The 26,703-nt window shown below is 43.3% G+C and overlaps 1 protein-coding gene across 2 annotated transcripts; it reads right to left on the bottom strand.

The window, feature by feature from the left end:
• Positions 1-4,917: 4,917 nt before the first annotated feature.
• Positions 4,918-26,456, bottom strand: LOC143142023 (gamma-aminobutyric acid receptor subunit beta-3). 2 transcript variants are annotated; one of them, XM_076302713.1, is made up of 9 exons: positions 26,377-26,456; positions 26,201-26,292; positions 25,914-25,981; positions 20,572-20,792; positions 18,934-19,016; positions 17,690-17,827; positions 13,923-14,075; positions 6,198-6,448; positions 4,918-5,241 (listed from the first exon to the last, which is right to left on the bottom strand). In XM_076302713.1, exons 1-9 carry the CDS (start codon positions 26,454-26,456, stop codon positions 4,918-4,920), a joined length of 1,410 nt encoding a protein of 469 aa, XP_076158828.1. The 2 variants fall into 2 exon arrangements, with proteins under 2 accessions (XP_076158828.1, XP_076158829.1); XM_076302714.1 differs by having other exon boundaries at positions 6,204-6,448.
• Positions 26,457-26,703: the final 247 nt, after the last annotated feature.

Here is a 26,703-nt window from a genome sequence, read left to right as displayed (position 1 = left end):
CCTGGGAATGGTGGCTTCTGCTGCAGCGCTTTTTCGCCCGTAATTATTCATGTGTTGGTTATTACCTAGAAGAAACTGTGAGGCGGCACAGAAAATCACCCCCACCAGTCAATATGGAAGTGTCAGGGATCCTATCTTCAGCCAGGATAATAAAATCATATTATTCCATTGCAGTTGCATTATGCAGGCCCTGAATGTGGTGAACGTTTCAAAGTGAGAGTCATAAGGAGGGAGCGTGGAGAGCCTTTCAGCCTTGTCTTAAGTCACGGCTGTCCACATACTGTAGCTATGGGTAAAATGGTTGAATAATTTGTTTTTCAGCTATGTTTTTGTATCATTGAATAATTTATTTAGGAACCTTTCCGGATACTGATACTGCCTGCTCTTTTGTTCTTCAAGGTGATCTGAATTAATGTGTGTGTGTGTGTGTGTGTGTGTGTGTATGTATGTGTGTATTTGATTGTGTGCTGCATCAGACATTAAAATGATCCTGCTATGTTTGTAAGAACTACTCCCATGTGACATGTACATGCACATGCACATGCATATATATATATATATATATATATATATGCATTCCCACATCACCAAAGACTAGCTGCTATATATATATATATATATATATACCTGTGCTTACCTGTGTGTGTGTGTGTGTGTGTGTGTGTGTGTGTGCATGTATGTGTAGGTGTTCACCAATAACACACCTGTACACAAGCAGGTTGCTATTATGAGTGATGGTTCTAATAAGCCTTTCCCAACATGTATGACTTCCACATGACTCCCGGAGGTCTGCCCCTGGTTACCATGCGCTCAATCCCACCCATCATCATCAATTTTGCCATCTGACATTTCAGTAATGGCTGCCGTCACCTCCTTGATGGCTCCATGTCTTGGAATTGGATCCCCCCCCCCCTCATTCCAAAGCCCCTGGGGCCCAATGATGTCATTTTCTCATGGTTTAACATCAAGCGCTGGGTTTTACCAATTTCATGGCTTTGACAGAGAACATTGAATGGGAACCCATTCCCACATCACCAATCAGCAAAGACTAGCTGCTCAGGAGTAATGTAAATATTATACGAGCACTGGGGAGATGCATGTATTTCTGTTGTGCTTTGTGATGGGAAGACGTTTCCCAAAGGTCACGGGCGATATAACACTAAGGCAGATGTTGCTTATTTTATTGGTCAACTTTAAGTCATCTTTGCTGTGGCACACCAGTGTCTGTGGAGATGTTTGTATTTCAATGTAGTTGGCACACAACACGTCCAGCCATTCTCTCCCTCTTTTAAGCTGTTTAAGGATGGAAATATGACTCATAATTCAACTCATAATGCCACAGAAAGGTCAGATTTAAGGGCTTAACCTGGTTGAATGAGACCCTGCACTATGAATGTGACATTCACAGCATTTTGCAGCAGTATGTCTCTGATTATGAATGAGAACACATGTTTTCCTGAAATCTCCTCCATTGTCAAATTTGCACAAATAGTACAATAGTGCTGATAATCAATTGGCAACTGACAACAACTTGGAATGACTTTTTAGATAGACCAACATTGCCATTAGCCGTTAGCCACCTCTGCTAACTTGTACCTATAGACACACTTTGGGTAGTCCCTTAGTGCTCACAAAGAACAAAACATTTGTGCAATAATAGTGTTGAATAGTGTAAGATCATGAGTGCCTATATGTCATCATGTTATTCCTTTGAATGAACATGTACAACGTCTGCCATTTCTCAATAGGTTAATAATCTTTATTTGCACATAATTTATATATTGTTACAAAAGTGAAGGGGCTGGATGGACAATGGTAGCCAAACTTAAAAGCATTGATGGAATTACTTTGTTTGCTGCACACAGACAATACAAGATAGGAAAATAACAAAACAGACACAAAGACAGCTTTTATCTACACTTGTGGCAGAACATTGAACAATTCAGATTTGGCCAAGGCCATACAAAAATTAGAAGCAAGCAATCATGAATGCACTTGAAGTGATGCATGATAGTATAAAATGCATGGGACCAAGCTATGTCCAGTCCATCTAAAAATAAACTATTACACACATACTCAAGTGATGATTGCAACACAGAATAATCATCTCATCCACATTCTTAGGTTTAAATGCCGTTGATGAAAGGTATGTTGAAATGAATATAAGGAATGTACTGACACTTGTTTTGTCAATGGCTTTGTTATTATTACATGCAGGTTATATTTCCTCACCAACATGCTGTAACAAGCAAAGTTATAGTGTGACAGCATTAGATATTTGTCATACACACCTACCACCTACCAGGGTAATGCCCATAATACCTTTTATCACACTACTGATGTTAGATAGCTGACACGCTTACATCAGAGGCATTATTGCTGGCTTTTCAAGTAAATAAGTTAATTAATATACAAGTACATTTTTAGCAAATTGCCTCTTAATGCAGGATGGGGAAAACAAAAACAACATTTTACCCTAAAGTCATATAATTATGTTGATTGTCTAGTTTTAACGATAAGGAGCTGTCTAATAAAAAAAATGTTTTTAATGCATAAATATGTGAAAAAAGGTTGGATGTGAAACAAGTAGACAGTGACATATTCTGTCTGTGTAAAACATTTGTTATCAGATAATAACCAGTAATACTGTAATAATACTATCTGCCCCTAGTTTATTTTAACATCATGCCATACACAGTTTTAACATGCGTATTGGCCATATTTTTAAATACCCTTCTACTCAAACTTTGTCACTGTTTTTTCTCATGTATTGGAACCTGATGTATTCCCGTATTATGCCTCACCGGGCTCATGCCACCTTCCACTGCATTCTCAGTGGTATCTGGAAGCAAGGTTGCCCAACCACCATCTGCTCCCGGAGTCAGAGGCAGGTTTTAAAGCTGGCCATGGGAAGCAGAAGCCATAGCTCAGGCCAAGCATGCCAAAGGTCTGGTATTAGCATCGTGTGTATCAATATAGGAGGCAATTTTAGCAGGGCAAGTACTCTTTTCACCCTGACTCCAGGGGCAACAGTCCGTTGACATGCCCCTTTACACATTGAATGTGTCCCAAAATCTAACCACAAAACCAGATTCTCATATATCTGGACAAAGATGCTGATTTGACTCATCTGTCTATGACTTTATTCCAGTTGTTAGTGGTAGTGATGGCTACATGACACAAGAGAAAAAGGCATACAGTGTATTGGTTCCCCAGGTCATGTTTTGGTTCCTTTTGTTATTGTTTTTGCAAGAGAATGTGAATGGACGGGCGACCTGTTTGGTGTGACAACTCTGCTCGCAACTTGCCTGGACCATTAGAAAAATGCTCTGCCGGATATTTGCATTTCAGTTGTTGTAATTAGGACTCCCTGTCCTCCATAGGTGAGCTGTGCTCATTTTCCTCACACAGATTGGGCCCTCTGTGCAGCCCATTTCATAAGCGAAAATAAATAAATAAGATAATTAAGATCGTCATGAATTCTTCATTAGCACTGACTCTTTTTTTGAATACTGAAACTAAGCATCTCATTCAGACACTTCAAATATTTCTCTCTGCTGTAGCATACACATAAATAGTCATACATTTGGCAAAAGATTATGGGTACTTGTCCTGTATGATGCATGGGAAGTATAATTTATGAATACAGTGCATGTTTCATGAGAAGCTTGGAGAACATTACAGCGGCTCCTTGCAATGTAAATGCCTGAGGATTACCATTAGATAGACTGATGAGACTTACATGCACACAATAGGAAAGGAACACAGTATTACTTTTGGAGAGTGGCAGTTTTCTCAGTATTTCCATTGCTTGTACAACAAACACATTTCATGCGGCCACAAAATTGTGTACAAACATCAATGGATCCGGCTTTTAATGACGGAAAGGACATCAAATATACATCAATACACAATTATCCAGGTCCTGAGATGTCATTACAGAGGTCAATCAGCCATACATATTTTATCACACAAAAACACATGATTTTATGTCCTTTACAAATCTATAATTGTAATGGTTATATTAATTGCAATAACACTTCCATTACATTCCAGGAAAAAATCTTTGAAAACATAAAATATACTCATTCACAGTCTCCCCTCAGAGTTTGCACACATACTCATAAAATTGCATTCACTTGCATCATCAGTTTCATGAATGCATATCAAAGAATAAAAGACTGCCTATACAGTGCCACCTAACAGTACAGTGGCCGATATTTGCACTTTAAAAACTCATGCACACCAAAGGCAAAAAACAACATGAGATATTACTATATGGTTTTGAAGTGTTGATGGACAAACGAGAAAGGGTAATACCACATGGATCCACTCACACACACACACACACACACACACACACACACACGTGCCTGTGCACACACACACACACACACACACACACACACACACACACACACACATTCACACTTTAACACACACACACACCCGTACATTCACAAACACACAATTTTAAAAACTGGTGTCATTACGTTGGTGTTTGTGAGACTTTCACTGAGATACAGTATATTGCATTCTTACATTACATTGCTCATGGGCAATCATTTTGTTTTTTACTTTACCCTCCAAAAAAGAACCTGAATATATTCTTTCATTCCTCCACTTAGAATTGGTAGAACGGAAACATTTATGGGGGGAAAAAAACACAAACTTGGCTTAAATATATGCCCATCTGGTTTTGTGAAATCCTGGTGTCAACAGTCCTCCAATTGTCAACTCCTGCATGTAGAAAAATGTTCTCAGAGTGGACCAACAACCTTGTCCATGTTCAGCAAGAAAAGTCCAATTCAATTGCAAAAAAATGCAAAGTAAAAAAAAAACAACAACAAATGATTCAAACAAAATCTCAAAAACAACAGAAAACAATAAGTCAATCTTTCACCCCCTCGCCTTCCTCTAATTGACATAATAAAGCCAATAAATGAGATTGAAGAGGGAGAAAGCGCCGGGGAATATCATGCGCGACCATCGGTCGATGGTGTTCACGTCCGTCAGGTCGGGGATTTTGATCTTGAGCTGCGAGGAGCGGCGTCGGAGGCGGCCACGTTTGGCCGGCGCACGGTGCTCCCGCCCTGCCACGCTCTGCTTCCGGTACTGGATCCCCGACGTCTCGAACGTGACCGAGTTCCGCTTGTCTGCCAGACTCGTGGTAACCTCATTGCCCGCCACCTCGTTGTGGATCTCCAGGGTGGTAAGCAAGATGTTGCCATGGGATTCAACCTGGCAAGGAGTGATGAGATAAGCATTATGGGATGGCCTTACAAACAAGAACGCTTCACAGCATGCAAAGTAATTAGGTTGTTTGATGAAGACACAAAAAAACGTGATCACATATGATTGCACAATTGTTATTTAGGACAAAGATGATGTTTCTCAACACGATTTGTATAGATCTAGTCATGCATTTCTTAACACATAAAGGACACACATGAGGCAAAAACTAAGCCATGCATATCATGAGCAATGGACCAAGAAATAGCAAGGCAATGAAAGATTCCTGCGTTAATGCAGCAGGTTTGCAGGCTCATATGATTTAGAAGAAGGCACTGTTTGGTCTTTGGCACACAGAAAACAAAATGGTGAGTAGGCGACTGGACTGGCAAAAGGACTGCTTGGCGGCGGCGATGTGGGAGAAGGCCACGGACACCCGCACTCACCGCTCGCGTCATCCGTTTCCCTTGCACCTGATTGGACTGTTTGCCTGTTTTACCGCCCTCTGCACCAGACTGAGCCAAGACAAACAAAAAGATCTTCCTCACCCAAAACTCATTTACATCCACTCCATGAGGACTGATAACCCATGGAAGCATTGACCCATCTATTTCTAACAAAAATGTTTAACAATATTGCTGACTAGTGTCTGTAGTAAAACAAAGTAGTAGTCTAGGGTAAAAGAAAGGCTAACAGATTATTATTATTTATCAAGTTTTGACAAAAAATAACTAATATGTATCTAATATGATACAATATTGTTCAGGTAGGTACATGTTTTTTATCTTTTTAACTTCTTTTACTTTCATGTGTTTACTTTCATCCACAGGACAGTGCTGTTTTGACAGTCAAATATTTTTCGGGATAAATAAAGTATTTTCTATTTTTATTCTTGTTCTCATAGGAAATGGTACAAATGTATAGAAGTTAGGATGCACCAGATGTCATGACAACAAGCTCAATGCCCTCACCCTGTTGGCCTCAATTTTGGCGCGCTCGTTGTTGGCCTTCTCCGCCTTCTCGGCCATCCTCTTCTGCATCTGAGGCCCGCGGCCGAAGAAGATGTAGTTGACGAAGGCGTACTCCAGCAGGGCAAGGAAGACGAAGACGAAGCAGCCCATCAGGTACATATCGATGGCCTTGACGTAGGGGATCTTTGGGAGCGTCTCTCGCAGATGGGTGTTGATGGTAGTCATGGTGAGAACAGTCGTAATCCCTGTGTGGGGAGAGTGGACAGCATAGGGGTCAGCTAGGACAAGTACTTTTGGAATTAAACTGACTCAATGCAGCCTTGGTTATCATCAACCAACTTAACTCTAAAAAAGCATTTGCTGACTCAACTAAACTTGTTGCTTTGAGTTAAGTTATAAAAGTATGTGTGTATGTGTAATAAACGTGTAATAAGGCGCTATGTACAACTTAGCTCTGTCAAAGCCACAAAATAACTTCACTGGGTTGAGTTGAGCTGGCTAATCAATTTTACAGTTTCACCTTCTGTGTTTGAATGTCTCACATAGTCAAACATAAAACTGAGAAGGGCAAGACTAAGTAAAACATGGACAAGACCATAAAGATACCTCTTATACTCTATTCTACTGTAAGTTACCATGCTTAGATAGACAGATACTGTAGATAGATATACTTTATTGCCAGGCCCGTCGCTAGAAGGCAAGCAAACCAAGCAATTGCTTGGGGCCCCGAGCTGGCCAGGGGCCCCAAGACAACGACTGGTTAAAAATAAAATGCAACGACAAACTGTGAGCGCCCCTTTGATAGTCAATGCAGTAAAGTGCAACGACACTGTTACCGGCAATACCGGGATCCCCCTCAAGGGGGCCCCTCTCAGTAGTCGCTGACAGCAGCCAGCCAGCCAGGTTTGTGGTCTCTGCTGCTGCCGCGAAAATATAAAACCTCGGCAGTCATAATGAAGTGGAGTTATGCGTCCGGAAGCCAGAAGAGAAAGGAAGAGGATGACAAGAAAAAACAAGATAGTGGTAAGTGATAAATTACACTGGATAAAATAGCTCTACTTGTGTAATGTGTAATGTCGCAGCAGGAAGGCTAGCCTAGCAAAAAATTTTTATGTTAACTACCTGCCTGACGGCCCATGCTGCTTGTAACAAACTAGAACAGTTAGCGCAACTTTTTTTTCCGAACGGACGGAATATGGTTACATACTGTAATATGTTTATTAACGGGATAAGGAAGACGCAGATCTGTTCCAGAATCACTGTTTATCGTATTTAATGACATAACATTGCTATAGCTTTGTAATAGGTTTTGATGAAAGTGGCATAGCTTCTCTGCTTTACTAACTATTCGACCGTGATAATCTATTTACCAAATGGGGGATTAGGAAAACCACACAATAAATTCCGTGCATCAAAGCAGACTGGAACATTCATGTCTATTAGTATTCATGCAAGCCAGCTGTTTACTGTCTTTAAAGCATCAGGTGCGTCTGTCTAATTCTCAAACAGCAGAATGCTTAAATGCTATGTTAAGCTACAAGTAGACCTAGATCAATGTATAACATTAGCTTGGGATGTCTTTACAGTAAGCATTGGTAGTTGTGAAAGCAGCTGCATCCCTTCTAAATATCAAAATATAGAAATGCTAACATATCTTTTCTTTCTCCCTCAAGGTGCTTTGCTTAAATTTCTCAGCCCTCAGGCTCTTCCTAAGGATACCTCCACTGATGAAGGTGGCCTGAAAGGTTAATCTTATGTATGTGTGTGTGTGTGTACTTGTATTTATAACCTGCACTCTTTATAGTTTGAACAATGCATCCTTTTTCTGCATAAGATGGCAGTGTTTTATTTTCTCACTTTGTGAGAACTGAAAAATGTTAAAGGGAAACTTGGCAGGATTTCCCCCTCTGCTGGAGAAATTGTGCATTATGCTATTTCAAACTGTGGGAAAAGGTAACGATAAAGCACATGGATTTGTTTACAAGCTAGCGAACGGTTAGCATAAGTTTGGCAGAACTATGTGCATGTTACAAGGTAAGAAGCACGATTTAAAACGAGTTTCTCTTTCCGGGACGGTGGTCTCAATGTTGCAAGGTTGGTTTTCCGCCTGGGGACGCTAGGCGCAGCAGGGAAAGTCGCCATTTTCACCGGAACAGGTCATTTAACCATCCAAATGATTTCTAAACGGGTTTATTACGTTGAAATAGTTGCCAAGTTTCCCTTTAATGTGAGTGTGTGTGTGTGTGTGTTTAAGTATGTTGGATTTAGTTATTGTGCACTTTTTTACATTTATATTGGATTTTATGGTACGGTGGTGTTTTTGCAAATGTTCAAATGTTCAAAACTAATGCACAATATATATATGCAACTGCAGTATTGCACTGTCAAAATTTTGTATTTATATAAACTGTGGGTGAACTTTAACTGTATGGCTATGCGGTGGTTCCTGTAGGCTTTGCGTGCGGTGGGGGGGGGGTGGGGGTGGGGGCTCCATGTCCATTTTGCTTGGGGCCCCCAAATTCCTTAAAACGGCCCTGTTTATTGCCACACAGCAATGTTGGTCGTAGTTGTTACAGAAAACCCAATCCAAAAAAAAGTAAATCAATAAATTGTGTCTCACATCACACTTAATGTCACACTTTAATCTGTACACTGCATCATGTGTCATTGTACAGTTACAATGAATGATTTGTCTCATTTCCTTTGGGTCTGGCCTTGATTGAGACATACACCAAAATCTGATATTATTTCCTGCAGAAGTCATTACTTCAGAGGTCAGTTCAGAGGTTGCGTAGAGGTCACCTTCTGACTCCCTCGTGGTTGTGCTTGTGAACTCAATCAACTAAGCGGCCGATAACTACACCATACAAAGGACCCCTGAGCGCGCAGGTTGTGTAAAAGTCACATTGTTTTCCTGTGACACCGTGACATTATAGTCACCATATGGTGTGATGGAGAGGGCTAAGCATTATTCTCTTATTTCTTTATTTCACGTGGAGTAAATATCACCACTATAGGTCAGTGACTCTTGGTTAGGAGGCAATGACTACATCCTGCAAATATGGCTGCCATCCAAGCAACTCAAGGATGTTCAAATGTTCTAGATTTTTCCCCTTCTCTCTCTCTCTCTCTCTGTCTCTCACCCACTCTCACTCTTTCTCTCTCCTCTGTTTTTCTTTGCTAAATCACAAAGGAGAAGCCCCCCCCCCCCCCCTTTACGTAATGTTTCATCAGTGTTAGAGCTCATTGCACAGGTCAACTTGTCAGGTTGTGAGCAAATGTAGGCAGGAAGAGAGGGGAAACCGGTCTCATTTGAATTTAAAACAGAAGCCACCATTCTGCCTCTGGTTACTGGTCTAAAATACCTCATTTGAATATTGCTGTACGTTTTGCTCTCAGCCGTGGTTGACATTAGCAAAGAAGGGCTTTGAAATGCTCATGTTCTCATATCTTTTGCCTGTCATATCCCGAGGACAGAAAAAAAAACAGCAAACAAACCGAACCAAAGGAAACTGAGCATCACTGTGCACTAGCATTCCCTACCTGCACTTACAAACATGCTAGCATGACTGTGACATTGAAAGGTATGGTTGGGTTTTTTTACGGACAAGAAGTAAAAAGTACCCATCAGCGTTTAGTGTCGCCAATAAAACTGGAATTGGTGCTGGAATGAAACATTTCACTCTTAAATTCATTTACTGCAGAGCTGTGGGGAAGGTGGAGTTTTATGTTATTGTGTGTGCCTGTGTGTGCCTGTGTGTGGGATTACATGGACGTCATTTCTGGCAAGTGTGTATGTGGGTGTGTGTGATGCGTGATCACTTAAAATCACAGACACACACAAACACACACACGTGCCTGTGCACACACACACACACACACACACACACACACACACACACACATTTTTGTTCTCTCTGTGCATTTGGGTGCACCATATCTATCCCACAGCTTCCATGCCCACTCTGGTTCCTCTGGGTCATTCTCCACAGCGGCCTTGTTTTTATTGGTGTCCCGCTGTGCTTCTATAACTCTGCCCTCCGCCATGAACCGTCCACGTCCCAGTGGTTTAATCAAAGTGCCCTCTACCTGTGGTCCAGTCCACACACACACACACACACACACACACGCGCGCGCACACACACACACACGTTTTTCATTAGGACGGCCGACTCTCAGGAAATAAAAACTTTTTTACCATGACAACCTCCACTGATTTTAACTCTCCTCTTCAGATCTTTGTATCTCCCCCTTCTCTCTCTCTCTCTCGTTCTCTCAAACCGACCACAGGATATAAGCCGATGGGACGTCTGCATTGCTCAGCTGTACTACTTGCATGTATTGTCAGACTAACTTTGGAAGTGTGGAAAAACAAGAAATTAAAGAAGAACGCTGAATCCTAAATCTCCAAGGTACACCCCCGCCCCCCACACCAACCAAAAGTGGGTGAGTCTATCACTCCCTTGATGAGCTGACTATGCAGCATGGAAAAGAAAAACAATGGCCTGATTTCTCAAGTACCGAACAAAACAGCACCCTGTCTGATTTGTGTTTTAGTTCCCGTTGCCAATGCCCTAAAAAACTGATTGAAAACACGACTGTGAAACACATTGCAAGGCATTTTTACGTGTTCGACTCACAAAATGTCCCTCAGTGATTTTTTTTTTGTTCTCTCTCTCCTGCAACCTGCCGGAAAATTCCAGACTTCCTTGTGTGATGGCACCACTGCAGGGTATTTCCTGTTAATAAGCAATCATCCATGTGCCATCGCCAGTTTGTGTGAAGCACTCTGTCCAGAGGTAAGCAGCTTTTAATAGTCCAATGAATACAGCTCTTGTCCTCTGAAAATAAGATAAGAGCGTGGTATGTGATGGGCTTGTATTCAATCAGTTTGAATAGCCTGTATCTGATGAACTCAAGTCCAGGAGTGTGGGTTAGAAAGACTGCATCACACCCAGTCTCTGTTACATGCCATTCATCCTTAGGCTCGGAAGAAGTTGCAAATGTGTGTGTGTGTGTGTGTGTGTGTGTGTGTGTGTGTGCGTGTTTTGTGTGTCTCTGTTTTGCTCTTACGTGTGGTTGATGTGTGGAGATATGTGAATGCTGTACCGAAATAGAACGCACCATATGGTCACCTTCTCACATTTCAAAAAGCCAAATCCGGCTATCTTTGACGTGCGGTGGTGAGCATTTCTCTGCATAATCGTATTAGGGAGTAGGAAGGGGGGTGAAAACATACTGGCCAAATCCATTTAAAGGGTTAAAAAATCTCAGCCTTGAGCATTGACAAATGGCAGCCACCATTGCTGTACCGCTAAAGCCCAGGCCCAGAAATCTCTGGCTGCTTACATAAAGCTAGTGAAGCGTGTATGTGTGTATGTGTATCTGTGTGTGTGTGTGTGTATGTGTGTATGTGTGTGTGTGTGTGTGTGTGTGTGTGTGCATGTGTGTGGGAATGTGTGCTTGTATTTGTGTGTGTGTGTGTGAGCGTAGGGTGTGCATTTGTGTGGGGTGCGTGGGTGGGTGTGGGCAGAAAAGACAGTCTGGCTTGGAATTGATTCCTGTGTGACACAGTGAACACCAGAAAAGCTTTGAACTGTTCCTGAAGTCTTTACCATTTCAATGCAACCATTATAAATCTGTGGCACTAAGAATCATATCCCTTCTTTACAAGGTTTGCAGATATCAAAACAGACAAAAAGACTAAAAGGTTTATATTTCTCCCCACTGCTCCATTCCCTCATCATCCCATCACTTACATTCCTATACAATGCATTCTCATGACACCTGCATCTGCACATGTGTGTCCTGGCCATACATTCCAGTTGACTGTAAATGAAAGGAAAATGGCTCCCCTGCATGTGCAGGTGAAATAGCCTGGAGTCACCACACACGAGCCTGGCTTTTAAATCAAATTTGTCTCCAAACGGTTGCATTGGCCTCTTGATTATAGCTCTTACCTGCAGCTTGGTAATGACTAAAAGTACTTCATCCATCACAAGGAGGTAAGTGTGTGTGAGTGTGTGAGTGTGTGTGTGTGTGTATGTGTGTGTGTGTGTGTGTGTGGGGGGGGGGGGGTGCTAAAGAACTTCCTGCTTAGGTGGAGTGAATAGTGCAGAGTTGGACGAAGAGCTCCTGTTTCAGGGGCATTACTCTCAGGAGGAAAGCCCCAACCTGACTGGCCCATACATCATTAGGGTATACATAATGCTCAGAGAATGCACACACACACACACACACACACACACACACACACACACACACACACACACACACACACACACACACACACACACACACACACACACACACACACACACACACAGAGAGATACCGAGACAAAGACCACACATATACACGGGTAGGTAGACCACACTTGTTTACACAAAAAGCTGACTACTCACAAAATATTCACAATAGAAATGCATGCACAGGCAGATAAATTCTGTCTCTCTCTCACACACACACACACACACACACACACACACGTTAATACATAAATGCTCGCAGGCATGCATGCACAGCTAACACATCTCAAACCTGAGCTAATCAGTGGAGGCTGCCCTTTGCCACTCTTCTGGCTCCTGGACCTACTGGTGTGGGCAAAGGAAGCGGCGCTGAGTGACCTACACAAGCCTCCCTCTGGTCAGCTGCTAACCTTTGCACATCATCTACATCAGGGTGTTTCTGCTCTCTTTGTTTCTTACTCTCTCTGTCTCTTTCACGCACACATTTCGTAATGGGGACATCCTCTTCATCCTCTTCATCCTCTTCATCTGTCTTCATGTATTGGTTTGTCTTTCTGTCTGTCTCTTTTTCTCTCTGCTTGTTTGAGTGAGTGTGTTAATCTCAAGCCTTTCCTCTCTGTGTCCATCATATAGCCATGAACCTTTGGCCAGAGGAGGAGTAGTCCCCCCCCCCCCTTTTACTTTCTGCTGTCACCTAAGGGCTTCCCTGGGGGTAGACCCTGCTAGTGTCTGTTTTCACAGGCTCTTCTTGAAATTGCCATTTGCAAAACATCATAAAGTCGTGCTATTGTATGAACTGTCCATTGTGTCCGAGGCATCACGCTCAAACGTGCGAGACAGAATCTCCTAAGCTTCTAATTCCCCCAAAACAGAAGAGAGGAGGAGAAGACAGACTTTGGCCCATCGGTCTGTTGTTTATGGCTGATGGCCGGCACAGATCATCATGTACACACACCCACACACATACAAACACACACACACACAGACACATTATCCTCCTCTGCAACTGCCATCGTCTACTTCTACACCAGGCCCTCAGCCAATAGCCCTGCTGGAATATGCCCTCTCTACATCAGCTGCAGAAAGTGCTGGTGTTGGAGAGACCGCAAGGAGCAGTGATGAGAGTGTTCTCCCTAGACTATGACAGAGCCAGTCTTTGTGTGTGTGTGTGTGTGTGTGTGTGTGTGTGTGGTAGTTCCATGCTAGAGGGATTGTACAATATATGCTACGGTATATGGGTCACTGCTCTGGTTTTTAATCGGCTGTCTTTAACACAACTCAATGGAGATCAGTTCAATTCATTTCACTTCAACTCAGTTCCATTCAGTTTGAATACTACAGTGCATATTTCAATTTCCCCTCAGGAGCTGTGCCTAAAAATACCCAAGAAAGCCCGAGCTGAAATATAATGATCTGGCTTTGGGCTGTCTTGCAGCTGCCTTTGGGGATGTGGTGACACTGGGTTACCTACCCAATGCTACTCGTGCAGCTGAAGCGTCATAGTTGATCCAGAAGGACACCCAGGAGAGGATGGTGATGAGAATCGAGGGCATGTACGTCTGCAGGATGAAGTATCCGATATTTCGTTTGAGTTTAAAACTCAGAGATAGACGTGGGTAGGCACCTGGGATACAGAACAAGACAGAATGAAAAACAAAACACTCACATAAGGTGCATGCAAGGAGACCTCATGTTTTGTTTTAGTTGCTATGGCAAAGGCAGCATAGGTTGGATTTATCACTATGGTAACAAGCATCTCCAGGACCACATTTCGTAGCGATTTCATACTTTGCCGTGCACAAAGTGGTGTTGCTGTTGACGCTGGCTTTCACAAGCTGGGTTAGCCTACCAGCCTACAAGTCAGTGTGCCACTCTAAGCAGATAAAGTGTTCAAACCCATTTCAAGGCTGACTGAGTGAGGAGTGTTTCAAATTGGGATTCAATACACCTTTTCTCATTTCCCTGCTCAATGCCACCGTCTTGCAGGCGAGTGCGTGGGGGACTCGCTTACATATTCCCTATTGCTTGAGGACCTCGGAAAGCCACTGGAGTGGGCAGGAGAGAGGTGGATGTCGGGGGGGGGGGGGGGGGGGGGCGCTCCAACGTGGTGTCTGTGGGCATGCTGGTTGCCTTCACCACGACCAATCGGTTTCGCTGGAACTTGACATCGAGATGCCATTCCATTGGTGAGGGGGAGGCATGTGTAATGTATGTCTGTATGCATGTGTGTGAGTCTGTGTGAGTGTAAGTAGGTCTGTGTGTGTGTGTATGTGTGTTTGAGAGAGTGTATGTATGTGTGTGTGTTTGTGTGTGTGTGTGTGCATCTGTGTCTATGTGTATGTGTGTGCAAATGTCTGTGTGTGAGCCTCTCATGCAGTGTGTCACTGAACTGACATGAGAGTGGCGGGCGATGGTGACATTTCATGTGGGATGAGTGGCAATGAATACTAACTAGCAGCTCTCATTACCACTTGAGGGGAAAAAACAGAGAGATGTAGCAGAAGAGAGAGAGAGTGAGAGGAACTGAGTGAAGAAATAAGGGAAGGGAGAGAGAGAGAATGAGGGTGAGAGAGTGAGGAGAGAGGGAGATGTGGAGAGAGCAATGGACAAAAAGAGAGAAAGAGTGATGGAGAGAGGCAGAGAGAAAGAGAGAGTGATGGAGAGAGGAAGAGAGAAAGAGGTAGGGCCGGAGAGAGGGAAAGTGGCAGAGAGACAGACAGAGGAGAAACACAGCTGGGTAAGACATGGGAAGAGAGGAACTGTTGAGAGACACGAGACACAAAAACAGAGTGAGTGAAATAGAGAGTGTGAATGTGTGTGTGGTGTGGAGGGGGGGGGGTGTACATGAGGAAGAAGGAGGGTTGGTGTGTCATTACTGCAATGTTTTCTGTGAGCGCATAGAAGAGAATAATTTATGGCATGGGTCCTACGGCTCATGAAAATATGATGTCCTATATTGAAAGTTCCTCGTTTTTATATAACAAACCATGCCCCCCCCCCAACCCCCCCACCCATACTCCACCTCCTACCACAGCACCACCACCACCAAAAAAAACCCAGAAAAAAATCCAATCCAAATCAAATTGGAGGTGGGGGTAATTGCCATGCTGCCATCCATAACCCGTTTCTCTTGTGATTCTCCGAGCAGGCAGCACATGGTGCAAACCTGCTAATTAGACGCTCTTTGAATCTGGCTTTGAAGTGCTCCACTGTCCTCATGGGAGCCATGGGAAGAGGGGGGAGGGAGCGTGTGTGTGTGTGTGTGTGTGTGTGTGGGGGGGGGGGGGGGGTTGCTGGACAGGAAAAGTTAATGGCTGTTATCACTTTCGTAAACACGGTCAAGCACCCCACAGCCATGGAAAACAAGGATAGAAGGAGAGCGAGATATGTTGGCCTGGTGGGGGGAGAGAGAAACAGCTCGGAATACTGGTCTAGGCTGAGGGGGAAACGGCTAACAATGCATTTCTGTTCCCTATTTGCTTGTGCTGAAAATACAAGATTTTCCGTCCTCTCTGGCAGTGATAGAGGCTACTGTGCATGTGCTCACTGACGTCAGAGCATCCATCCTTTTGGAATATAGTCATGCTTGAAAAGATGGCCCAGTTAGACTGATTTTATGCGAGTTTTAATTATTCTATCAAGAGGTCTCTCATGATGATACATATTACATGTATATGGGGAACGTTTTCAAAAATTTGAAATGTGTTTCTTTCACATGACGGATATGTACTAAATTGCTTTTAACAATTCTGGACTCTGGATTCTGGACTTCAAAATAAAGTCTTGTAGGCAGTGAAATAAACATATCTATTCATATTGCAATTTTGCCATGAGAAGCTGTTATTTTGCCCTGCATTGCTGCTTGTACGTTCAGTATGTCTCTACAAATGAATATGAACAACAGCACTCATCTCTTCAGAAACAGAAAATCTGGGACACCACCTCATCACCAATTTGCATGTGCTATTTCAACGGCCTAAACCAACAGAACAAGAGAGCGATGTTGTTCATGTAATACGTAACAAAATCAAAACAAAAACATTCAAAGGTGTGTGGGCCAAGAAAAAAGTAGGACATCTTTTTCTTTTTTTTTTTGCTGATTGGCAAATTAAATGCGCCAAACAGCTGCCAAAATAGTATTAAGTTTGTATTAAGTAAGTCTGAAGTAGCAAGACCAAAACTCATCTTTGTGAAATAACAATGTTATATTTGTGAATATACAGGTAAATAAGTTACCTGTGTTGTTGAAATTACACTGCACATACTAGTATACATTTATTTATCTTACACTGGAGTTCAGACATTGTAGGATTATTATGAGAAAAATAAGCAGTTTGCATCATTAATAAATTTGCAGTCTGTCTGATTTGATTTCAAGTCTGCAATGAGGGACTCTTTCAGAACTTCATCTGAGAGATTGCAGAAGGCAACTACCAATGAGTCCTCTGGAGGTTCAATAGGTTCTATGAGTGATGTTAAGGCTGTTAACAGTCCACAAAGTCCTACGATGGTGCAGTCACACCACTATTTAAACTAAAAAACATTTCTATCATTTGAAGTGAGAGCTGTTTTTCATGCAAAGATTGAAAACATACAGCACAATGCAGGAGCTGTTATGTTGTAAGGTGAGCGCATGACTGGTCTAATGCTAATGGTTATTGATTATTTCAGGGTTCCCCTATAATTCTTTAGCAATGTTAACATTGTATTGAGAGCTCATACAGAAGGTAATGCTTTTGTTCAAGTAGACAAAGGAAGGTTCTCCGCGCTTCTGCCATTTAGCGTCAATCTGGTGCAACCAGGCCAGGACAGATAATGTTAAGAGAAGGAGAGGGACGCCGGTGCAGCTCAGATGTCTTTAATTTTTTATTTACTTAAAGGTGCAAAACATCATTGACGAATCATGAACGTTTCGATGTGTAGTCACATCTTCATCAGTCAGGTTGGGATTCTGATGAAGATGTGACTACACATCTGAGCTGCATCGGCGTCCCTCTCCTTCTCAATGCTTTTGTTCAATTAGGAAAGCAGAATCCTGAACATTTAAAATTACAAATATTTTTTACCACTTCATACTTTTTTCATCTTGACAGACACATTGATGTTAATTACTTCATCATAACCTCATGCTCTTGTATGTCACGTTTGGGACATCAATACTGTCTTGTGTAAATTCATGGGAAAGAAGTAATCTGTCATGGAACAGAGGTAATGTTACGTAAAGAGGAGTGTCCTTACCTGTGGAAAAGACAACATTCCTAGAGACCAGCTTGTAGTCCACTATAGAGAACTGAGGCAGCTCGATACGTTGAACTCCGGTCACAGCGTTGTCTCCTCCTTTCCAGTAAAACTCAATGTCATCTGTGGTGTAACCATCTACACAACACACACACACACACACACACACGGTTATTTCCAACAACTTAATTAATCAAATTACAATCAAAAAAGACTGACTACTACATATACTATGTATAATATCATATATTTGGATTAGCTACTAATATGTTAATATTTGGATTACTTACTAATATGTTCATCATACTGATAAACATGAGGAAAGCAGCATGGGAACTATTTCCATGCTACAGTCTATCACCTGCCTGGCATTCACTATTCTTAGTGCGAGGAGGAGAGGTGTGAAGACCTGGCCATGGCACTGTCACACAGCCATGCTTTCAAGCCCTCCATATAAAGGAGTGCAGGGCTACACAGGAGTGCAGTGTGGTCCAGGGTGTGTGTGTGGCATGTGTATAATATGCCTTTACAATCTGGAGCACGTTATGGAGCACGTTATGCAACACCTCTCCAACGACGCTTCCAGAGAGTGTGCGGGGACTTGATGTTCTGGCCCGCGTGAGCGGTGTTGCTGGCTGCCGCTGTTGGCGTTGACACCCCTCATGCTGGACGAGCAGTCTTTCTCTTTTCCAGCTTTTTGGAAATTATTCACATGTATCTGTTTTTTTGTTTCTGAATGCAAATGTGGCTGTGTGTGCCAAAGTAAACAGGCACAGTCAAATATCTGGTAGCAGTCACACCACTTTTCTTTTCAGTTAGAAGAACTGTTCTGTGCCCTAAAGTATCTGTCCAAGTTGCCATCTCCTCTTTTCATAGTACTATTGCATACTATTGCAGAGAGAGAGAGGTAGAGGGAGTAAGAGCAAGTGAGAGAACAGAGAGAGAGAGAGGTAGAGAGAGAGAAAGAAAGTGAGTGAGAGGACAGGGAGAAAGAGAAAGAGCCACAGTGGTCGAGATAGGTAGAGACAGAGAGGTAGCGGCAGTAAGAGCAAGTGCAAGTGAGAGGACAGAGAGAGAGAGAGGATGAGGGAGAAAGAGAGAGAGGATGAGGGAGAAAGAGAGAGAGAGAGGTAGAGAGAGAGAAAGAAAGAGAGAGAGGTAGAGAGAGAGAAAGAAAGAGAGAGAGGTAGAGGCAGTAAGAGCGAGTGAGAGGACAGACACCATGTTGAAGGGCCACCACTCACAGCTCTCTATCTCCAGCGTGCAGTTCTGCTCATCCAGAGGGTACCTCCTCAGGTCCATCATACACGCTGCCGTTGTGGTGATCCTGGTGGACACATACAAAGGACAGACATTTCAGCACCTCACCATAACTTTGATTTTCTCTAATTAATTAACTCCCAAATAAATGATGTACAGTAGTGATAGTGATACAGTGTATGTCAGAAACCATAAGACTACATCCATGCTACAGTTTGTGATGGCTAGGGGTATAGGTGATAAAATTTGCCCAACCATACATGATGAAGTCTGTGCATACTTGTACACATTCTCTCTCTCTCTCTCTCTCTCTCTCTCTCTCTCTCTCTCTCTCTCTCTCTCTCAATTCAATTCAATTGGCTTTATTAGCATGACTGTTCTTTTACAGTGTTGCCAAAGCAGTGCTGTATAAAAATAATAACATAGTAATTGTGATAATAACAGTAGTGATAATAAAAATAATGACAGTGAAAAAAACAACAACAATAACAATAACTACCAGCAGACAATAAGAAACGGTGCTGGTTAGAAACAGGATGGATGGATACAAATAGGATGGAGATCCAGTAGATCTACACTCTGTCCCTCGCATCATGGCAGGCTTTGACAAACTGGGCAGCCAGAGGTGCTGTTTGCCCCTCTCCCAGTATTATAATCATTTGATCTGCACTGCTCAATGAGTCGAAATAGGGTATATATTTTGAAAGTTTTAGGAAGAAACTCTCTCTCTCACACACACACATGCACATATACATGCTGACTGAGAGAAAAAAGAGTTATGAAGTGGCATATCTCCACCCTGATGACACATCTGAGGATACCCCTGACAAACAAGTGTCATGAGCTGACAACTCGATCAGCCGTTCCTCACCCCCCAACTGCCCGTCTTGCGCGACGGCCGCATGCACTATTCATCACCACGGCAATTAAAAATGCACGACCCGTCTTCGCAAACATTGATCTCCGTGTCAGTGAAATATTCCAGGCCGGAGTGAAATATTCCAGGCCGGATTCCTGGAGTGGCAACAATCAAATGCCTGCCACTACGGGCTGGCATGTCATCTGAGCTCAATCTCTTCTCAAATCTTACATTTTGTGCACGTCAGATCACACATTTAAATGCCTTGGTGGGGGGCGGTGGGGGTTCTGAGATGCATCAATGAGCTACACTTTAAGAGAAATGTCCTCCGCCATGCTGGGTGTTTTTGATTTCTAGCACTCTTGACAGTGCATATGTGTCTGTGCTGACTCCACTAGCTACTGTAATTGCAGCTTAACTCTCCATGGACTTCTCATGCACACTTGTCATGAAATGACATTGTGCATCCTTGTCTTGGGACAGTGTAGACACATGCATATCCTGTTGCACTTAAATGTTTATTGACTTTTAAAAAAAGCCCCCCCAAAAAGATAAGAAATAGCAAAAGTTGGAAACACATGGTTTCCAAAATTAACCATAATGCACATGTGTCATATCTATTCAAATTAGAATAATATGCAACAGAATTTGTTCAGCTTAAACTCTCACCTGCCAACCCATCCAAAGCCTTTTTTTCCCATTTATGACAGTCACCACAATATCTATGCAGTTGGTTATGTAAGCCCTGCAAGACAGCTCTAACCTTAGGCCATAGAGCACTGTCCCATCCGGATGAAGTCGTATCATGCGGTTCTTCACCGTCACCCCATGCACAAATGACTTTTTGTCGTTCAGGAAGTAGGTGTCTGGCACCCAGAGTTGGTCAGCCACGCGGTTGTCCAGCGTCAGGTTGAGAGGGATCCCCATGTAGGCCAGTCTCTTGTCCCTCCAGTACTGTTGGAAGTACATGGTCAACGTGTAGTCCTATAGAAGAAAGACCACAAAATAACAACAAAGAAAATAAGAATTAAACTCACATTTAGTGAAATTATACATTTTGAACCAAAGAACTTGAGAGGTGTGTATGTGTTAAATTAATGTGGCGTCTATCACCATTGTGTCTGCTCCTTGCCAATTAAATTGAAGTCAATTGATCAATTAGTCAAATCCATCTGATCTCTTTGTCTGTCTGTCTATCTGTATGAAGTCTATCATGACCTACCTTCCTATCTATCAATCTTTGATCTTTGGGGAAAAAAATGTAAATTGTTTGGAACTAGAGCAGAGTAATTTATAGACTCTCAGTAGCAACGAGGTAACTCCTGCAAGCCTCACTTTATTCTCAGGAGACACCACGCATCACTGTTGTTGACACATTTCCTTATTATCATCAAGACAGAGCTTCCCCACTAATGAGAGCAATGTGCAGGTATGCTTAAGGTTTCCCATACTGTATATCACTTATATAACCCACTTCAAAGAGGCCTTGTCCCAAAAAAGACCTTAAAATCTTCACATCAATAAAAGCAGCAAGCAGGGCAAAGCCACAGTGGTTGCATCGGCTCCTCTGTCTCATGTGTCCTCAGTTCTGACTGAGGAAATGGGATGGGAGGAGGGGGTTTTGGGACACACCCCAGCCCTGAATGTGTCCCTGATGGAGAAGTTCTCCAAGGCTCTCCTCCTCCTCCTCCTCCTCCTCCTCCACTTCCACTGTGCGGAGCCTGCGAGCTCTGCTTCCTGCGCGCGAGAGAGAGAGCCATGTGGGCAGTCTGATTCAGCAGCGGGCCCGCGATGGCGATTACACAACAACTTTTGGCTTGTGCGTGGTCCAGGCGTCCAGCCAGCAACCCGCTGCCCCCCCCCTCTCTCCCCCCCACCACCACCACCACACCGAAACCATGCCACACAACACCAAACTGCACTGCACCACAACACTACCCGGTCCATCCTCAAATCAAACTACCCAGCAACCCCCCACCCCCCCCCCCCCCCACCGCTCATAGGCTATTAGAGCTCCCTCTTAGCTTCCAGGACCCAGAATTCCCCTCTCTCTGTCTCTAATCGTCTCAGTTACGTTCTTAAAAAAGTTGATTTTAGATTTGTGAGCAGCTTCAGCGACATATCCTCGATTACACTTTAAAAGGATACCATCTCTCTCTCTCTCTCTCTCTCCAGCTCACAAGAGTGCACTCTGTATTGGCCAGCTGCCTTCAGATGGCACTTTTACATGGGGTGGGGTGGAGGGGGGGGCATAAATAAATGATTATATAAATGATTAATGGCGGTACTGAGGTGAATTGCTGGTACAAAACCATGTCTCACATAGCACAGAACGTTAACGGCTTGCAGTATTTAAAGGTTCACTCTCTCAAATACCCAAACATTACACGGGAACCTACAACAATGTAAAGAGCAGGGATTTAAGTGGAAAAGAAAAAAACTGATTTAAAATAATTATTCATATATTTAATCTATGGTTTAATATAATTAATCTAATTAGTCTCATATCAAGATTATCATATGTTCTATTCAATTTAAAGGTGAAAGTAAAATTAATTACTGTTGATTGACTCTACTGACTAGTTAGTGTAAGAGATTAGGGTGAGTTTATGTTTAAGTTTATCTTACAGATAACAGGTAGTTTTAAGGTTGGGTTTTCTACAGTACTCAGCTAAAAAAAGGTTGAGAACTTGTGCAACATTGGGAATGTATTACTTACATTGTATGCTGTGTCCATTCATTTCTTTACGATGTTTATCCTAAATGGGTCATCCCGATAAAATGCCACTCCCATTATGTTATATTTCTATAAGAACCTAGTCCATCACATGTTTTCTAAGGCAGGAGTGGGAAGATTGGTACTTGACGTGTGCTCCACACGTGCACACCCATGCCTACATCTCTCCACCCTGGCACCCCCCACGTCTCCCGACCCCGCTGCGCTTAATGACCCATGTTGGCGCAGCGCTAATCTCACACCCTGTCGCATCTGTCCCCTGTGTCCAGCAGATGTTTCCTGTTACCCACGCTGCCGTATTTATGTCCTCGCCCCTGACACCTCTGGGGCCCTAGCACACACACACACACACACACACACACACACACTCACCCGATGAAGGGTGGTGAAACAAAGCCAGCAGTAACACACATGACTGAGGCAGAAGCTGATGCCTCAGGCTCAGTGTGGATAAACGCTGCATTTCATTCATTCACTAAACACACGCTATTATCCCAAGCATCTTACAGTAGAGTTGTGGTGTACATTAAATCAATAGATGTACTGGGATTGACCTCAGTGATTTTGTCTACAAGCAAGGGAACACCTCATGCACAGAGAAACCCCAACAGCCATTTCACTAGTTCACATTCCGTAATTTGCAAAGATATAATAGCATAATAGAAAAGCATGTTTGGCGAAGTCTCTGTCCAGGGTCGTGAAGTGATTTGTGGGATCATGCAGGAGTCAACTGTGCAGGCAGGAGTCGTGCAGGATTCCGCCATACACCCCTTTATAAGACGGGAGGCGTAAGGGGAGGTGGTGGGTTGCGAGCAGAGTAACGCCAATGCTGCAACTTCGGCAGACTGCGAATAAGTAACCTGACTGATTAAAGAAGGAGGCGTGGCAAATTCCGTCATGCTCCTCCCGAACTTCCGTTTGTAAACGCCATTAAAAGATATATATTTTCTGACTATTTCTGATTGCTGTCTTTGTGCGTTGTTGTGGCACCTTTGGGAAACGTCTCTTTGGGGCTTTCCTGACCTCTGTGTTGTACTGGGCAGCTTGACATTTGGAAAATGCCTCAGGTGAGCAGGCCCTTTGTAGCCCTGCACAAGCACACTACTATAAACAGCGCTGTTAACTGGCTCCAAATCCTAATCTAATGGTGACCTCAGCATAATTAGGCCCTGACCTCAACCTCGCCTTCTCTCTCTTCTCTTTTTCTTTCAAGCAGGTAAGAAAGCATTACCTTCCAGATCCTTTTACAGTCAGATACAGTAGATATGACTGATCACCTTTGTCGCATGACTTTAGTTGACATTTTTGCATCATTTAAAGACATCTCATGGATCTCCTTTCCCGTCTCCCCATGGTTGCCCGTGATGACGGACTGAGAGGATAATGTACCAAGGCGTTCTCATTTGAGAACTTTACAACCTGTCCAAGTCTGTGTTGGAGAGCAAGAGCCAATCTGCATATCTACTAGACTCGCTGCATGCATGTCTCTCTTGCTCACGTTGCTTGTTTCAGGACTTTAGTGCTATTGTCCTGTTGGTAGGTCTGAGTGTGCCCGCAGATTCACATAGAGCACTTTGAGCATGAGTATCCCACCACCACCACCACCACCACATAGCTGTCCCTGCAGGAGAACTACAGGCTGTCTACGTTTTCCTCTGTTCGCATGGGTGAGTAACGAAGAAAACTGGTCAACACATGACTTTCTGGCTCTAACTTGTTTCCTTGGCAACAGGTGACTAAGGAACAGATTCCCCCCCCCGCCAATCTTTCAGCAATCTGCCAGTTGAGTTGCAATGGTTACTGAAGACAGGAGGAGTTTCATCAAATGCTTCATAGGCCAACCATAAAGACCAGATGTACTGTTCAATTGGTGTGTCCATGGATACCGTCACGTGGCACTATGTGCTAACACGTTAGCGGTTTCTACAGAACTGTTGAGAAAGACTATGTAACTGTCTTGTTGTTAAAAATGTATAATTCCAGGATTATGGACCCAGGTGCACTCCCTGGATACAGGAGTATACGCCTCGATTGTTCTCAGTCAAGAGAGAGAGAGGGGAAAAAAAGAGAGAGAAAAAAAACTGTAGTGACAGGGCTAAATTCGATTTAGGAATTGTGAGAGGCATATGGTGGGGGAATTGTTCGCTCCTTGTTGAGATCTTTTCCAAGAAACATGTTTGTCTGGCAGCTGCTGCCCTGCACGCCACACCTGAGTGTGCTTCTCCTGCAGCGATGAGCAGACCTGAAGTCATTACTACTGGAGAAGATCTGAGAGAGGAGGCCGGGCTTGTGCTCGGCCGCTCTCCTGGAACCCCAGGTGGAGAGAGGAGAAGGAGAGCAAGGCGTGTGTGTGTGTGTGTGTGGGGGGGGGGGGGGCAACCAAAAACATGACCAAACAGACTTAACCCAGCTTCTGGCAGATGTGTGTGTGTGTGTGTGTGTGTGCGGGCGCGCATGCGCATGAACGCTTGTTTGTGTGTGTGTGTGTGTGCATACACGCTTGTTTGTGTGTGTGTGTGTGTCTGTGTCTGTGTGTGCGCGTGCATACATGTGTGTGTGTGTGTGCGCGTGCGTGCACAAGTCTTTTTGTGTAAGAGTGTGAGAGAGCTAGAATGTGTGACTACTTTTTTCTATGTTTAACATTGTCTCAAATTGCCTTTCACACTCATAAACCAGAACACTTATTAAGACTTCTGAATATACTGCAAACTATACTGTATATCTAGTTAGATAGACTTTTTCATTTAGAAGTCTATACAAGTAAACTGTGTTCTTGGTACACGCCCACAAACCATAGTTAGTGACAAACTCTTGGTACAAAATATAAACAATTCCAAAGCATGAGTTTTTTTTTTCATTGAGAGGCATGTGTTCTTTACATCACACAAATCAATCAATATCAATGAAGAAACATGCCTAACATAAACACACTGAAGAGTGCATGCTAGGTACCATTACACCTTTCAGTTGTGCATGGATTACTGTTCAGTAATTTATTTTCTTTAACAATTACTGTTCAGTAATGTCTTCAACACTACTCTGTTGTAAATAGAGTTCGCTAGTCCTATGGTTTCAGCACCATGGACAGCAACCATAACACTGGTGGCGCCCCATGAACTCTCTCTCTTTCTCTCTCTCTCTCTCACTTTCTTTCTATTTATCTGTGTGTGTGTCTGTATCTGTGTGTGCGTGCATGCTTGACTTGAAGCTGAGATCTGAGATTACAGTACATTTCGCCTACATGCAGTCTGTAGCGATTCTGGAAACGAAACAATAACTTCCTGCAACAGAAACTTCGAAAGTTCCTACTGTATGAGTGACACTCCATCGTTTGATCAACACCATGGCATTAAAGGTGTCGCACTTACCATGTTGACCTCGGACACCATGTCTATGCTCGCCACGTCTATGCTCATTCCAACAGCAACCGGGGCACCTATGCGACAACAAGATTTAATGCAAATCAGGATGTTTTATTGGCATTTAGCGTCATGCTTTCCATAGGTTCATTTGTTTAAACATCCAAAGTTTTAGGTATTGGGAGCAAGTATTGTATTTTGGTCAGATTAATTCAACGAGTCCTCCCAGTTAAGTGCTTACTTACTGACAACATTGTATTGGCCTAATGAAGTCATATATATCAAACATGACTTACCACCAAAGTCTGGTCGAAGGCGAATGTCATACCCCTTTAGTAGTCTATCCACTGTCTCTTTCACAAATGACATATTGCCCGGCTCGTTTGCGCTGCAAAAGAGAGACGAAGTCGGTTAACCTTGCAGGAACACAAACCACAGCTCCAGGCTTAACGTTCGCCACCAAAACACTCACCTTTGCGCGCAACAAACAAACGTTATAAGAACTGGCAAAGAAAGTACACCAAACAATCTTGATTGCAGAGCCCCCAGCATTCCTCTTAGGTTTTCGGCGAAGACGTATAGGTGGAATGGCCTCGGGTGCGAGATCTGGTAATCTAACGCTCACTGCATTCCATGGACAGCGCACTTCATGAAAGGGAAAGTCTACGTTTGCTCTTCAAATGCGTCGGAAAAGCTTCAGTCATTTGGCATCACTCCGGTTTGGACTTCTTTTTTTCACGACGAACGCAGTTAGGATGATCGGAGGAAATCGCAGTTGGTAACATTGATGCATTTCACC

This window comes from Alosa pseudoharengus, unplaced genomic scaffold, assembly GCF_046254945.1.
Source record: "Alosa pseudoharengus isolate Yale_2024_CS ecotype anadromous, Long Island Sound unplaced genomic scaffold, YU_APseudo_1.1 YU_APseudo_1.1_scf_24, whole genome shotgun sequence".
In the NCBI taxonomy this organism is placed as follows: domain Eukaryota; kingdom Metazoa; phylum Chordata; class Actinopteri; order Clupeiformes; family Clupeidae; genus Alosa; species Alosa pseudoharengus.
This window is presented reverse-complemented; position numbering and strand designations above follow the sequence as displayed.

Excerpts from the sequence above, each read along its gene's own strand:
- LOC143142023 (XM_076302713.1), bottom strand. The coding sequence starts at position 26,456 with ATGCTGGGGGCTCTGCAATCAAGATTGTTTGGTGTACTTTCTTTGCCA. Across the intron at positions 14,076-17,689 it reads GAATGTTGTCTTTTCCACAG|GTGCCTACCCACGTCTATCT; the intron begins GTAAGGACACTC and ends TCTGTATCCCAG. Across the intron at positions 6,449-13,922 it reads AGCTGCACGAGTAGCATTGG|GGATTACGACTGTTCTCACC; the intron begins GTAGGTAACCCA and ends CTCCCCACACAG.